General features: G+C 35.6%; 1 protein-coding gene across 1 annotated transcript in view; it reads left to right on the top strand.

Annotated features, from left to right (window-relative positions):
* PKHD1 (PKHD1 ciliary IPT domain containing fibrocystin/polyductin) overlaps positions 1-16,030 on the top strand; it is a 453,232-nt gene that overhangs the window by 294,069 nt on the left and 143,133 nt on the right. Inside the window, exons 53-54 of the mRNA XM_064597023.1 lie at positions 11,260-11,373; positions 14,088-14,175. Coding sequence (XP_064453093.1) covers positions 11,260-11,373; positions 14,088-14,175 — 202 coding nt within the window. The remainder of the gene's footprint in view (positions 1-11,259; positions 11,374-14,087; positions 14,176-16,030) is intronic.

The raw sequence follows: 16,030 nt of genomic DNA, 5'->3' as shown, positions 1-16,030 counted from the left end.
TCCCAGATTAATCTCATTTGCCCATTTATTTAATAGTCTATAAAATCCTCATTCAGCTAACTGATAGAAATACTTAATAAAACTGAGTCTGAAAAATGTATTTCAGGTTGACATCTATTGTTAAGATTAGTCTTTTATTTATAAGTTGTTTTTTGGGCTTCTGAGTTCACTTATCACTATAATAAAAACTTGTTACCTGAAAAAATATACCTTTGAAGGGAAGTGACACAGAAACTTTTCAGTTTTGATTTATTCATTTCAAATCTTATTTTAAAATTTGTCCAATCCCCACTATATTTTTACCTATTAGTAGACAATGGTGTATTATTTTTCTCCCTGCTTTGTCCATGTGTTCCAAGCCTAAAGGTTGATTACTGGAACCCATCTGCCCAATTTTATGTGTATTATGCCTGAAGGAAAACTTTCAACCCATCTGTCTAATTCTACCACACCCTAAAGAAATCCCAACATGAAATAAATAATAAGACTGGTTAGTAAACAGACTTAATAGATGTGGACAATGGCAGAGAACACTGCCAGAGTATGTCTGCTGTCTGATGCCATCTGATCCAAGTCCTAGCACTGTGGAATTATATTCTTGGTCGTCCTGCTTTTAAGTCAACTGGTGCTGGAAAAAGGTATCAACTGAATTTTAGTAGAGTAGAAAGATAGAATGCTATAGAATTAGAAGGGAAGTTTAAGATCAAAGCTTTGCTTAGAGGGTTATAGCTGCATCACAAATGCCAAACTCAATTTCATTCTTTGTTCAGTGATTGTCTCAGTAATCTGATAAAACATTTGGGATAAGCTTAGAGTATTTCATTTGTGTGTCCATTCTTTCATTCATCATGTGTTTGCTCATTGCCTATTGTTTGCCAAGTACCATGGGAGAAGTTGGATGTACAGAAATATTAGTCAACCACCCTAGTTCTCAAGAGATGTCTCAGTAAAATAGTGGAGACAAACAAGTAAAAACATAATTGGAAGAGTCCCATCTTCCACCCTGGAGGGAGCTTAAAGATAGAGGAAGAGATCTGAAAAGGCACATCTTTGTGGAAATATATTATACCTTTAGGAAGTTGTAGGGAATACTCTGAATTGCAGGATTTATACATTGGTGGTAGCTGGTGAAGCTTCTTGGCCTTATACATTATGTTAAGGAGTTTAGAGCTTATCATGAAGGCAGTGAGTGGGTAGTCACTGGATAGTTTTAGGTAGGGAAGTGACATAATTAAGTTTGGTCTTAGAAAGATCACTCCTGGAGCGCCTGGGTGGCTCAGTCGTTAAGCGTCTGCCTTCGGCTCAGGTCATGATCCTAGGGTCCTGGGATCGAGCCCCACATCAGGCTCCCTGCTCCACGGGAAGCCTGCCTCTCCCTCTTCCACTCCCCCTGCTTGCCTTCCCTCTCTCGTTGTGTCTCTCTCTGTCAAATAAATAAATAAAATCTTTTTTTTAAAAAAAAAGGTCACTCCTGGTGGTGTGGATGGTGTATTGGAATGGACACAGTGAAATGTGAGAAGCTACTGAAGTGTTTCGGGAGAGCAAAGGAATGAACTAAGGCATTGGAATTAAAGAGAAGGAATGAATTGCAGAAATACTGAGGGTATAAAAAATCACTAGAACCTAGTGGCAATTTTGATGTGAGGTGAGAAGGAGTTGTTTAGAATATATCCCACATTTCAGGTTGGGAGATCTGGGTTGATGGTAATGCCAGGATGGAATTACCTTTTTACCACTTGTTAGTTGAGTGACTATAGGTAAGTTACAGGATCTATCTCTGTCTCAGTTTCCTTACCTCCAAAATGGGAATAATAATAGTTCTTATTTCATGATATTTCATGAGAATTAAATGAGTGAGTATTTATTAAAGTGCTTGAATAGTGTCAGGCACATAGGAAGCCCTTATAGTTGTTTGTTGAATACATAGACTCATACACCTCAAAATTTGATTTCAATGGAGTGTGTAAGTGGCTAAAATTTGGGGGAGCACCAACCTTTTAAGGATGGTAGAGGAAGCTGAGTTCAGGGAGAAGGATAGAAAAGAAACAGCAATGTAGGTAGAATGAAAATGAAATGATAAGAAAATAATATCTTGAAACACAGGAGGGAATTTACAAGAAAGAGAGAGTGGTCATTAATATAAGATATAGCAGAGAGCAAAGAAAGTAGGAAAGGAAATTAGCCATCTTATTTTGGCTTTTTTTTTTTTTTATAATGGCTGTCCAATATAGTTTTGATACAAAATGTTATTTTGCATGTGGAACAAAGAAAAAATTCAACACATTATTTGAAGGACAGTAACTTTTAATAAGTTCAATGCCATTTATCTATTCTTTAACAACTTCATTTTTTTGGGCTTTAATATAATCTTAAGTACAATTGAACATATTAAATCTCATGTTTAACAATGAACAGTTATCCACATTAAGAGTGATGTCATGAAACCTTTATATGCATTCATGAATAACTTTCTTTTGGATGAGCAAATGTGGCAAATTAGTAAATATTAAGGAGAGAATAATTTCTCTGATATGATGACTGTCCAAAGTTTTATTTATAGATTTATCCTGTCTCTGTCCCCTTCCTGCTTCCTTTCCTTTCTTACTCTTTCATTGAATGCCAGCTGGGTGCCAAAAATTCTTCCTGGGACTTGAGTACTTAGCAGTAAGCAAGACAGATAAGATTCCTGTTTAATGAAATGAAGTGAAGTCCAGGTTGGATCTGCACACCATAGATTAGGGAGTTAGTAAAAGCCTTTCTGAAAAGTCATTGTGACCTCAGACCAGAGACACAAGAAAAAGCTAGACTTGCAAAGATTCGGACTACAGGTTTCCAGACAGAAGGCAGATCTAGCACAAAAGTGCCAAGATAGAGCAGGAATGTGCTTTATGTAGTTGTAAAGCAGAACGGCAAAATAGTAGCTGGAGGCTGCTGAGCAGTAGACATGAGTTTCATGAAGAAGGCTGGATTTTAAGCAATGTAGTGTCACTTGCTAAAGTATTAAAGACACAAATGAGCCTAAGTCTTTCTTTCAGCTCAATGCCTTTTTCTTGTAACATTTTCATTGTCCCTAGACTTAAATGTCTACATCTGTAAGGAAGGAATTATAGTGTTAATGTGTAAATGACTGCAATGCTTCCCCCCCCCACCCCGGTATGAAAGGAATAAAACAGTGGTGAAACACATTGGAAAAGTTGGTGATATTCTACAAATCCAAAGTATTTTCAATTTTTAGTCTAAGAGAAGAAAACTCATAAAAATCCCCAACTCAAAGCCTGTTTAATAAACATTGGTTTGTTGATTGTTTTAAATTTTGCATTTCTTTGACCATGAGCAGCTATATGAAGTCATCATTTTCACCAGTGTCTCTTCTTAGAGGAGACATCATTTGTATGCCTTAAAATGTGTTCTTTGTTATTTTAGATATCAATGAGGTTAACATGTTATTCATTCAAATGTTCAACTCAATAGAGAGATTGATTGATTGATTTAAAGGGAAAGAGTGTGAGGGTGTGAAGGGGCAGAGAGAGAATTTTAAGCAGGCTTCATGCCCAGCACAGAGGCCAACATGGGGCTCAATCTCACGACCCTGAGATCGTGACCTGAGCTGAAATCAAGAGTCAGATGCTTAACCAACTGAGCCACCCAGGTATCCCAGGAAAGAGTATTTTAATCTCATGGTTCTAAAATTGCAAATGGACGATGCTCTTCTGATAGTTTGTAGGTGGCTTTCAGAGAGGGATTACCAGTAATAATTAGTGTCTTTAAAAGTTAATAGAACCCTCCTTGATCACTAAGTAAGCAAGGACATGCCCCGCACATCAACTTCCCTGAGGACAAGGCAGTTCATTGTGTCTTTGGCCTGTCACAACCAGGTCACATGACATGCTGACTAGTTGCTCAGTAATTATGCTAAGAACTGGGTTTTTATCTTAAAACTTGTCACATATTGTTTTGCAGAGCTAGTGATGGGTACTTGTCAGCCCTGTCTCACATTTGTAGCCAGGAGCCTAAGGTCATCATTAGCACATGACTTTGATTGTCAGGAAATGAAGTACTAGGTGTATGGAAGTTTCTTTCATTGCTTCCATGATTGGGACTTTCTCAATCCTAAAGAAGAAAAATCCATACACAGTTTATTGCTTTCCAAACTGACAGTTCTATAAGGCTCATTGGATGATTAAGTAATAAAAAGGAGACAAACCAGAGAAAAGTGTAGATTAATACATATCTTCTAGCCTAAAGCCACAATACCCAGTAGTTAGACTCATTGAGTAGCCAGAGAGAATCTTGTAGTGATGTTTAAAAATAACATATTAAGTTAAAAAAAATATATATATATATCCTCTTTCAGGTTTAACTATGATTAGAAAATAATACAAATAATCGCACATTTAATGTGACTATAAGTATACCTAGATGCCTGCAAAATAGATCATTTATAAATTAGCTGATATGAATCATCAGTCAACAAATCAGTTTCTGTTTACACTGACAGTTCTCTAATTAAACTACGTGTTAGCTGATGAAATAAAAAAGCAACACAAAAGGGATGTTACTTTTAATTATTGTAGTTATTTAACTCTAAGACAAAAGCATAAAAGCTTTATTCTTCACAGGTTCAGGAAAACACTAAACTCCATTTCTGTGAGTCTCGAAGCAAACTGGCAGCCAATGTTTAATACGTATCTCAAAATGAAATTAAGCACCGAAATATCTCTTTATTTGCAGATGGATATTAGTTCTCTGACAGATAAACATCACTTTATACTTAAATATATATGTATTTTAAAGCAAAACACTAACACAAGAAATGATTCTTCTGTTTTGTCAGGCTATCAGTTTCTACTAAATAGTAACATCCTTCCTTTAATATTTTAATATTTTGTAAGTTGGTGTTCCCCAAACTGTATTTTGGATTTTTGAACTTCTGTTACAATAACATAAGATTCCTTAGAAATTTATTATTTTTAAATGATTTAAATAGTGAATTATATGATAAATAAAATAACTGTTAAGTATTATTTAATTATTTTTGCATGGAAAAACTAAATTATTTTAAGTAAACAGGTGATTAAATGAATGAATGAGTAATTTGTTTCCTTGTTTAGCAACCTCTTACCAGAGCGTTTGAGTTTAAGATAAATTTAATTGTATTTTCTGCAGTTCCTTGGGCTGGACATTCAAATAAGTAATCACCTAATATTTTTACCATTGAAATGTCTAGTTTCTAGCACTGTAGAAACAGAACATTACTAGTTGGGAAGGGCTTGCCTTCTTTTTCTTAATTTCTAAATTTAAATGTTAATTTTAAAATGTGTCATTTCTCCATTGTTACTACTACTATTTTTTTACTATTATTACTACTAAGAGCCAACATTTTTAAAAGCACTTAAAACATTTTATATTATATGTAGACACTGGACCAATGTATCATTAACATGCAGTACATCTTTAAACTCTCAATAAACATATGCTATTATCGTGCCTATTTTCTAGTTGCAGAAACCAAGGTTTACAGAAGTGAATAAGCTCACCCTTGTTTATAAAGGTTTAAGGATTTTTATACATTTTGCCAGTATGTGAATGAGTAAATTATGTATTGACTTTTATCTTAATATTCTATCAATTGTTGGACAAAATGATAGGCCTCATCATGATAAAAATTTGTCAGCCTAATAAAATCACTCTCAGGGGGGTTAGAGATTATCATTTGATTGTGCCTACTGGTTACTCTTATGACCAATCATTATTTCATTGGACTGAGAGTCCCTCTCTCCTGCATTTTCTTTTTTTTTTATCCAGGTTTGGTTCTATAGGAGAGGAGTGTTTTAGGAATAGGTGGATCAAATGGACACTAGGAATTATAAGCTAATTCATAATAAAATCTGCTTCACAATTTAATTGGTTTAGCACCATTTGTCAGTTTGGGTCTGATAGTAAGAATGTTCTAGAGGTGTTAAGCATCTGCCTTCAGCTTGGGTCATGATCCCAGGGTCCTGGGATCGAGCCCTGCATTGGGGTCCTGGGATCGAGCCCCACATCGGGCTCCCTGGGAAGCCTGCTTCTCCCTCTCCCACTCCCCCTGCTTGTGTTCCCTCTCTTGCTGTCTCTCTCTCTGTCAAAAAAATAAATAAAATCTTAAAAAAAAAAATGTTCTAGAGGCTCTGCTCTGAAGAAAATAGCTATAGCAGGACATGAGAAAAATAGTTATGCTCCAGTTAGAAGCTCAGCTTCTAAAGTCATCACCATATAACCTATTTCAGAGGACAAAAGAAAATATGCAAAATTGATTTTGGGGGGTAATTTCTTAACCTATCTTTCATGTGCAATCACGATATTTCATGGAATTTCAAGGTTTACTTGGACAGAAATACAAATTATTTAGAAACACAATTTGTTGCTTTGGATTTAATGAAAAGAAACTGAAAAAAAGATGTCAAAATTTAATCAGTATACATTAAATATATACTTTTTTTGCATATCAATTATATCTCAATAAAGCTGAAAAATATTAATGGCATGGAGAAGCAGTAAAACATATAATTTTGGTCAGTTTCCATTCTCTTGATCAACAAATACTTATTGATGAATGTCCTTGAAACATAATAATAAATAAAGTTTTACTAATTATGAAATATGATATGCATATACAGAAAAGTTTATGAAATAAAAAAGTACCCAGCTAAATTAAACAGAAGTCCATTCTAGCAGGTATGTAGTGAAATCTCATTATTGTTTACTTTGCATTTCTCTCATTTCTAATGCGATTGAGCACTTTCAAATTTTTTTATTGTCTATTTGATATCTTGTTTTGTGAAGTAGATGTTCTCTTGCCCTTTTTTAAATGATGTATTATCTGTTTTATATTGATTTATTGAAGTCATTTATATATTGTAGAACATACCTTTTGTTGGTTATATTATTGCAAATGTCTTTGCCCACTCTCTGGCTTGTTTCTTCACTCTCTTAATGGTATCTCTAGATAATTGGAAAATCTTTATTTCAATATAGATCATTTTATAAGCCTTTCTCAATATGAATTGTATATTTTGATTGAACTGTGGTCAGCAAGCACATGCTATATGATTCCAATCCTTTTAAATTTGTTAAACTTACTTTACGGTCACTGTAGGATCAATATTTGTGACTCTCTTGTGCATGTCTGAAAATGATACGTGTTCTTCATGAGTTCAGTTTTTCATCTCTATTGTTAGATTTGGCAATCATATTATTCAAAACTGCTATATGCTCACTGCTTTTTGTTTATTCTGTGAGTTATGTTTGATTTTCCACTGTTGTTATAAATATATCTATTTTCTTTGTAATTCTGTCAATTTTTGCTTTACTTATTTTGCAGCTATGATGCTAGGCACATAGATGCTTAAGATTATTCTAATATTGGTGAAATGGGTCTTTTTTACTTTGGAGTATTCCTCTTTATTTCTAATTGTTTTCTGCAAGCAAGAAGATTGGTAAAAATAACTGGTTCACTAATTCTGTGGTAAAATATAGATGAACTCTGTTGGCAGTACAGTCTTGTCTCTCGATTAACTCACTGTAAAGAGAAGGAGGCCATCAGGGAGAAGGCACTTTGGGCACAGTTTAGAAGTACTGAGCTAAGCCATGGTATGCTGACAGCCCATAGGGGGTCGCTTAACCCAGTCTTAGCTGACAAGGAAAGATCCCAAAAGAGGTGGCATCAGAGCTGGCTTTGGGCTTGTTTAGGGACTTAGGTGACTCAGCTTTTGAGCATGTCAAGGAAACTGGGGCGGGGGGGGTGGGAAGGAAGGGATCTAAATGGACAAAGTGGTTTCCAGTCATTTGTTATTTCAAAGTATTTTCAATTGCTTGCTACTATAAATAGATAAAACTGTAGTGAAGAACTAGGGGCATTCATCTTTGTCCATATTCCATACTATTTCTCCAGGACAAGCTCCTTGGGGGAGAATTACTGCAGCAAGGGGTGTGGACATTTTTTTATTTTTAAAGATTTTATTTATTTATCTGACAGATAGAGACACAGCAAGAGAGGGAACACAAGCAGGGGGAGTGGGAGTGGGAGAAGCAGACTCCCCGCTGAGCAAGGAGCCCAAAGCAGGGCTCCAATCCAGGACCCTGGGATCATGACCTGAGCCGAAGGCAGATGCTTAACGACTGAGCCATCCAGGCGCCCCGGGTATGGACATTTTTATGCACGAAAGAGGGCATCTAATTCAAAATCATAGAAGGCTGTTAGAAATAAATTACAGTGGAGCCAAGCTTTGAGGGATGATTAGGAATTAGACAGGACAACGGTGGGGATATTAAAGCCCAGGGACTCTCATGTGCAGAGGGGAGAGCATGGAGGGGACTGGTAAGTAAGTCAGTGTGTGTTGGCTTAGTTACAAGGTGTGGGGACTCATGTAGAGAGAGTGGACTTAAGTGTAAACTAGGTTTATACTTGATTCCATCAAAGAGCTTTAGTTAATAAAATAATATAAGGTTCTTTTCCCTTTCTCTTACCTTTGAAGTTCATGGAATCCATTTGTACCGTATTCCTCAAATCATTATAACAGCTATCTTTTGTATACCAGAACTTATTTTCTTCCATCTCCCCAGGTGATTTTAGCATCTGGAACATATTCTGTTTCCCCTCTGTTGCCCACCATCACACTAAGGAATGGCAACCTCTCTTTACTTTTTTCCTATTCTCCTATGTCCACATGTCCTAGGATGGTACCTATTAAGTCTAAGCCGAGGCTCACCATTATTAGCTGTGTAATTTCTGACAAGTTACCTAACCTCTCTTTGTCTCAGTTCCCTCTTGAGAACTCAACAATAATCCATTAGAGGGTTGGAAGAACTGAAGGAAATGAGTTCATGTATGCAAAAACACCCAGCATGTCTGCAGCAATAATGATTTCCCTCCAGCACGAGTATCTAAATTCATCCAGGTTGAAAAATGCCTTTTGCTACAGTTTAGAGCAGCTTGAAGAAGCTGGGAAAAGGAAACCCAGAGAGGAACTGCATTATCTTGAGAACTTTCTCTCAGAGGTGGCCACTGTCATTTAGGGACAAAGCCCAAGCTGGTGGGAGCCCTCACCTCTCTTTGATTACTAGATTTGAGAATAAAAGAAGAGCCTGGCCTTTAGGGCTTCCCATTCACCAGCTTTTACAAATTCAAGAGGTGCTGCATTTTAATGTGAAAATAGCATAATTTTTTTCCCTCTTAGGTCATTCTTGTCTTCTTTCTACCCAGTCCCTATCCTCTATCATCCCCTTCCCCGACATCACAAAAAAAAAAAAAAAAAAAAAAAAAAAAAATCAAACTCTGGTCAATTTCAGATACCAAACTATCAGGGCAGAGACTAATTTTGCCCAGACTTCCTGCAAAAGCTCACATGTGCTACAGTTTGGGGTTGTATAATTGATTTAATCTCTGATTTTAGAGGCACGGTGAACTCTCTTTGTGGGACTCTGCATACATTTCTTTAGGGCAAAAACTGTCCTACTTTTTTCTCTCTGGTATCTGTTTAGTGCTAGGCCATTTCCCCCCAGCCCCCCAAGAATCTAAACTACCCTCCATGAAATAAATGAAATCACAGTTGGAAAACGGCTTACTGGACAGACTTAAAGCTGCCAGATAAGAGCTACACCACACACATTTTTTCTTAACGTTCTCCTCCTCCCCAGCTTTCCTTCTTTCTGCTCTAGCACATCTTTGTTTGGGCCAAGAGGATACATTAGTCACTAGCTGAGGATTGGCATTGCTATGTGGAGTAACAGCAGACTTTAGCAATTCATTGGGAATACACAGGCTGTGGGGGTTGATCCTTGCCCACTGGCCTGCTGTATGGCTCCAGGCAGATTTTCTTACCTCTGGGAGGCTTACTTCCAACAGGGCCTCATGGACTAATGGCTGCGAAGGCTAGACTATAAAGATGTAGCAAGCTGTAAACTCACAACTCACATGGGAACCTTTTGGCTGACCAGGTATATATATGGAATGCTGGCTGAGGAGAATGAGTTTATGCCCCCTGAAAGACCACTTAACCAAAATGACAGCCAGGCAATTTTGAGTTTACCAGTGACTTCATACTGTATTTGGCAACCTCAGTTTTGGTTATGTTTTCAGGAATTTCTAAACTGGAAAGTCTCATTTGCTAACAAATGTTCTTTGTCAACCTGCTTGATCCAGTGTATAGTTTGGGGACTATCTTCACACTAGTGGCTTCTTGAAAAACAAAGTCTTTGTAATACTTTCTGTATCTTAAGATGTGTGTTCTGCAGAAAATAACCCCTTTGTTAGGTCGATATGATCCCTCTTCCAGCAGAATTCCCCAGACAATTTGCATGCTGTAAAAGTGACCAAACCCCTCTGCATCAATGGAACGAAGTCAGAAGTCAAAGGCAATGCTGACCTTCGTAGCCTGAACGGATTATCTCCTTATGCTGCTAAAATAATTTAGGCTTAGAAAAGAACCTAGTACTTGTTTAATAAATCGCTTGGCATAAATTGTCCAAATTCACCATTGTTCAAATTCAGACTCTTACATACTAGTTGGATAAATTTGGATAAGTCCCTTAACCTCTCAGCTTTGTTATATATGGATATTTAAAACTGAGATAAGAATCATGCTTACTTCTCAGGTTTGCTGTGAGGATTAAATGCAAAAATGCATGTAAAGCAATTTGGAGATCCAGCCACAGACAGTGTATCAGCCAGGTTTTGCTGTAATAGTGTGTAACATATACCCCCCCAAATCTCAGCGGTTTACAACCACAAATATTTATGCTAGCGTCAGTTCCAGCTTACGTGTACTGTTCAGGTGTGCTGTGTGTGTCTCTTCATTCAGGAACTAGGTGTTATTTAAAGAATTCTCCTTTCATAACACAGAACATAATTGCAAATGATCTGGTGAAAACTGGCAAAGAATTTGAAAGCATCATCTCAGAACTGGTATTACTATCACTTCTACCCAAATTTCATTGGCCAAAACAAGTCACATGACCAGGCTAAATTTTAATAAGTCAGGAAAGTATGCCCTCCTAATGGAGAAAGAACGGTGAATATTTGCTGAGCAATAATCCAGTCATCCTCTGAGAAGTTTACTGCATCCTGTTTTTTTCTTGTTTCTTATTTTATCTATGTGACCATTGGTTCTTGTCCATATAGCCTACCTGATAGCATCTACTTTGCATTCTCTAAATTACATCACGATTTCCTCCTCTCTCTTTTAATTTCAAATTAACTTAAACAATATACTTTGTAAACAGGTACTTTGGAAAATCCCTTAGAAAAAGAACAAAAGCTTCTGATTCTCCTTAGAGCCTCAGAGGGAGTTTTCTGTGACCGTTTCAATGGAATTCGTATTGATCCAGGAACAATCGGTAAGAGTATAATACAGTTTTTTATTAAAAATGAAATGAAATGTGTGTGTTTCTGATATAGAAGTACCATCCATAGAACATCTACTAAATTCCAGGCACTCTTCTAGATAATTTGTATTTATTATTTCACTTACCAGGTCTCCTGTAACAGTGTCCATTTCACAGTTGTCAAAAATAAGACTTAGAGATGATGAACGATATGCAGAAGGCCACACAGCTTTATAGTGTCAGAGCTTCGATTTATATCCAGATTGGTCAGACACCGAAGCCTGGACTAAGAGTCTGTTACCAACTGTAAATACTATTTGGTTGTTGAGATATTTTTTATTTATTTATTTATTTATTTATTTAATTTTTTTTAAAAGATTTTATTTATTCATTTGAGAGAGAATGAGATAGAGAGAGGATGAGAGGGGGGAGGGTCAGAGGGAGAAGCAGACTCCCTGCCGAGCAGGGAGCCCGATGCGGGACTCGATCCCGGGACTCCAGGATCATGACCTGAGCCGAAGGCAGTCGCCCAACCGATTGAGCCACCCAGGCGCCCTGTTGAGATATTTTTTAATTGACAGATCTATAGATTACTAAGAAACATTTGCTGTTGACAGTTTCTTCACTTGCTACTGTCACAGCCCAGATTCTCTTTTAAAATTGACCAGTGTAGGAGCACAGAAACTGGGACCAGCCTTGCACCAACCAGGATGTGAGAGCCGCACGAACTCCATTTTAAGGGATAGGTAAAAAAGGCTGTTTATTCTAGCATTTTATCACTTTCTTTCAATGGCATTACTAATTTTCTAAGATCTCAGCAACCCAGTAAAATGGAAGCAATCATGTTAGGATGGTGGGAAGTTTGATACCTAGTTTCTTAATGTTTAGCCATTGCCAGATAGTACTGTACTTTGACAGGGCTTTATGTTTCCAAAGGATTTTTCATCCATGCTTTTATCTTTTTAAGAATATGAGGTTCAAGAATATTTTTACTTTTTTCAAGTTGACAAACTAAATGGATAATAGGAACATTCAATTTATTTTTGCCTGTGGTGTCCACTCTGTTTTTTGCAGCACCCCGTTGGATTAAACTTTGTTTTAGGAGTATACAAGGATGCCTGTCTTAATCCTCGACTCCAACCATACGGCGAAGCTAGTGTTTTTAAAATTTCCTCAATATTAAATTGAATAAAGAATGATATATTTATTTCACTGCATGCTTAAAGTTTTGTGACATTATAAGTAAATGACAGATCTTAATTTCTTTAAGTATTATAATCTGGAAATAACTAAATGGTGTAATTTTACAGTAGTCTTTGATGATTGAAAATGATCAAGAAATCTACTTGTCTGGTCAATCGAATTTTCTGCATAACTCAAATTTAAGGAAACTAACTGGTTTATGCTAAAATCTTTGTTGTTGGAAATTTCTCTAAATTACTTCACATACCTCCCCTTCCTAGGTTACTTAGCCAATAGTAAAGAAGATGGAATTTTTTTAAAGATGATGATGATGATGATGATGATATCATATGAAATATATATATATGTATATAGTCATATATGTATGACTATTATTATGAAAGATTGATTATTCCAGGACATGTCCTGAAAGTGAGAATATTTCTTACATTTCCATTAATCCTGTTTTAAGTTTTATGACTTTTTTCTGAATTAGAGTATGGAAAAAATATAGGTAGTGACATAAACAGTTGGTTAGGTTCTAATTGATTGAAACTTATTTTTTGTTCACATTGAATTAAAACCCAAGGCATAGTATTTGTACCTTATGGGTGGTGTTTGGTTCTTCTATTCATATGTTTTCTGCTAAAAATTGTGAAATTTTTAGATTTCAAGATTAGTGATTTGCAAAACATGGTGTGCAGTAATCCAGGAGTATGCAGACAATACATCTGGGTTCAGGAAGAAAATATTAGAACTCTATTCAAACATAAGTGCATATATTCATATATATGTATTTTTTTCTAAAAATAAATAGATACACATGCATTAGGGGTGCACAATCATAATTTTGTTACTGCTTGGGTTCATGCTCAAAACATTTTGAGACCACTGGAATATGAGGAATTGTGCTTCATGTGATTTTAAATGGCAATAAAACATGTAAGAGGAAAGACCTGAAGGAATAAAACTGGACTGCATCAAGCATGTCCCTGGTACAACTTTAATTTATGAGTCTGAAATAAATTATATTTTGAAACAAAGGAGCTAGAGATCTATCCTTTGATATCTGTAATAACAAAAAAATATGAGGTCCAACCACTGAAAACAAAGCTAATAGCACCAAATCTCTTTCCTCGGGGAATAAAATTACCCTTGCCTTTTGGAAAGTGAAGCCTATAACATAAAATATCAAAACCAGTTAACTTCCAACAGAATTACAGATGGTTTGGAGTCACTTAATGGTAGAATTTAACTAGTTAGTCATTGGAATGGTCTATTTCCCAACTTTTTGATTACTAGATGTGGTGTAGCATTAATTTCTCTATAGCTTTTAAGAGAACGAGAGTACATTCTGTAGCCATGTAATATGTATTCAACCTGCTGAAAATAGGGAACTTAAATATTCTTTGATAAGGTAGACATCTTCATATATAGTTTCCATATCACATATCTTGCACAATAAGTTCTCTAGTGAGTTTTACTTAGGTGGCCCTAATTCCTTCGAAAATTTCTTATCCAACTGATGCTCCTTTTCCTTTCAGGGGTATATGGGAAAGTCCAGCTTCATGGTGCTTGTCCTAAGAAATCCTGGACCTGTCTTGCAGCTGACATCGCCTCGGGCAATGAGAGGTAAGACATGAGAGTAAGTTAGGGAGAGTAAGTTAGGGATGTATTTGCTTGTTTGGTTTGCTGATGATTCAGGTTTTGTTACAACATGAAATTAAATTTTAGATTAAGACTCAAAACTCAAGGATGAATAAATGGTAAAATAAGGGACTAGAAGGAATTTTAAAAAAACTCTGTAACATAATAGTAGAAGAAGAAAACAAACCAAAGGCAGAGGAGTCTATCGTTTATTTAGGAGTAAAGGTTAGATAATATGTGTTTACCTCTATCAGTAAATCTTTAAAAATATGGATTCTATGACATAATAGATGAACTGTAAAATGACATCATGATTGTCTGAGTTGAGATGATGGCTGGCGAAGAGACAGAAATAAAATAGGAGTAGATGAAGCATATGAAGAGTCTTCTGGAATTTAAAATGCAATAACAGAATTTAGTCATGCACTGGAGGTGGTGAAGAATGAAATTGCCACTGCCTCAAAGTGAACAGGCACCATGAAGAGCAAACTGATGGAAAACAAGGTCAGGAGATAAAAATCCATAAAAGAGAAAGTATTAGAAATAGAGAACAGAGAATGCAAAGTACATATATACAAACAATGCTCATTTTTAATAAGAACCCAGAGTAATTACAACAGAAAGAATAATGAAAACTCCACCTAAAATACACATAGCAAACCTGAGAGTACTTGCACTGAATTTGAAGAGACCAACGCCAACAATTATGATTGCTACATATCCTCACAGTATAAGAAAAAGCAGTGAACAAAATAAAAGAAAAACGGAAGGGAACATAAAGCTTCTTAACCTTGGAATTCTCTACACCATTAAGTATAGGAAGATAGTGGTATAAAATATATACATGTTTAGGGAAAAATATATACATGTTTAGTGGTGAAAAATATACACATGTTTAGGGATTTCAATCAAAGAATTGGACACCCTGCTAAAATTGCTGTTTACATGTGAAAGCAAAAAAGCAAAAAAGTTCAGTAAGAACTGAAAAAAATGCAAAAAATTGTTCTGATAAAGGGCTTAAACAGATTTAAAATTCATAAATAAAATTCAGGAATACTATAAAGGTAAATAAAGTGTCTATTTTAAAGGTAAGCACTGGAATAAGTTAAATATAATACTGTAAATATGGCTGTTAAAATAAGACAAAGTCTAATTATTCTTGTAAAAGAAACTACATAAAATTTGAAAAGTTAATGTATTAGTCAGGGTTCTGTTTATATAAATATATATACTCATAGGTTTTGTGTGTATGCATATGTATAATATGTAGTATATTTCATTACCATTTTTGTTTCTGTCAATTTCCTCTTTTTTTTTTGAGATCTACTTTATATATTTCTTTATTATGTTATCTGGTATAAAACTTTCCTGACTATTGGGGTCTCCCTGGAGACTGAAGTCTTTAGTCTGTTTATATAAATATATATAACTCATAGGTTTTGTGTGTATGCATATGTATAATATGTAGTATATATAATAGTATATATAAAGAGATGTATTTCAAGGAATTGGCTTATATTCTTAGGACTGGTAAGTTCAAAATTTGTAGGGCAGGTTGGGAGTCTGCAAAGTCTTGAACTTTGTCTTGAGGCAGAATTTCTTTTTCTTCAGGGAAACTTTGATTTTGCTTTTAAGGCCTTCCAACTGATTGCTGAGGCCCACCCACATTACTGAGGGTAATCTTTACTTAAGGTCAATTCATTACAGATGTTAATGACATTTACAGAACACCTTTGAAGAAACACCTACATTAACATTTGATAGGATAACTGGGCAATACAGCATAGCTAAGTTGACACATAAACTAACCATCACAGGTCATAATTCTCAGATAAAACTC

The sequence above is a fragment of the Mirounga angustirostris genome, unplaced genomic scaffold (assembly GCF_029215605.1).
Source record: "Mirounga angustirostris isolate CCGP_5_RB_7025 unplaced genomic scaffold, mMirAng1.0.hap1 SCAF_8, whole genome shotgun sequence".
In the NCBI taxonomy this organism is placed as follows: domain Eukaryota; kingdom Metazoa; phylum Chordata; class Mammalia; order Carnivora; family Phocidae; genus Mirounga; species Mirounga angustirostris.
The sequence above is the reverse complement of the archived record's forward strand: the minus strand, read 5'-3'. Positions and strand labels throughout refer to the sequence as shown.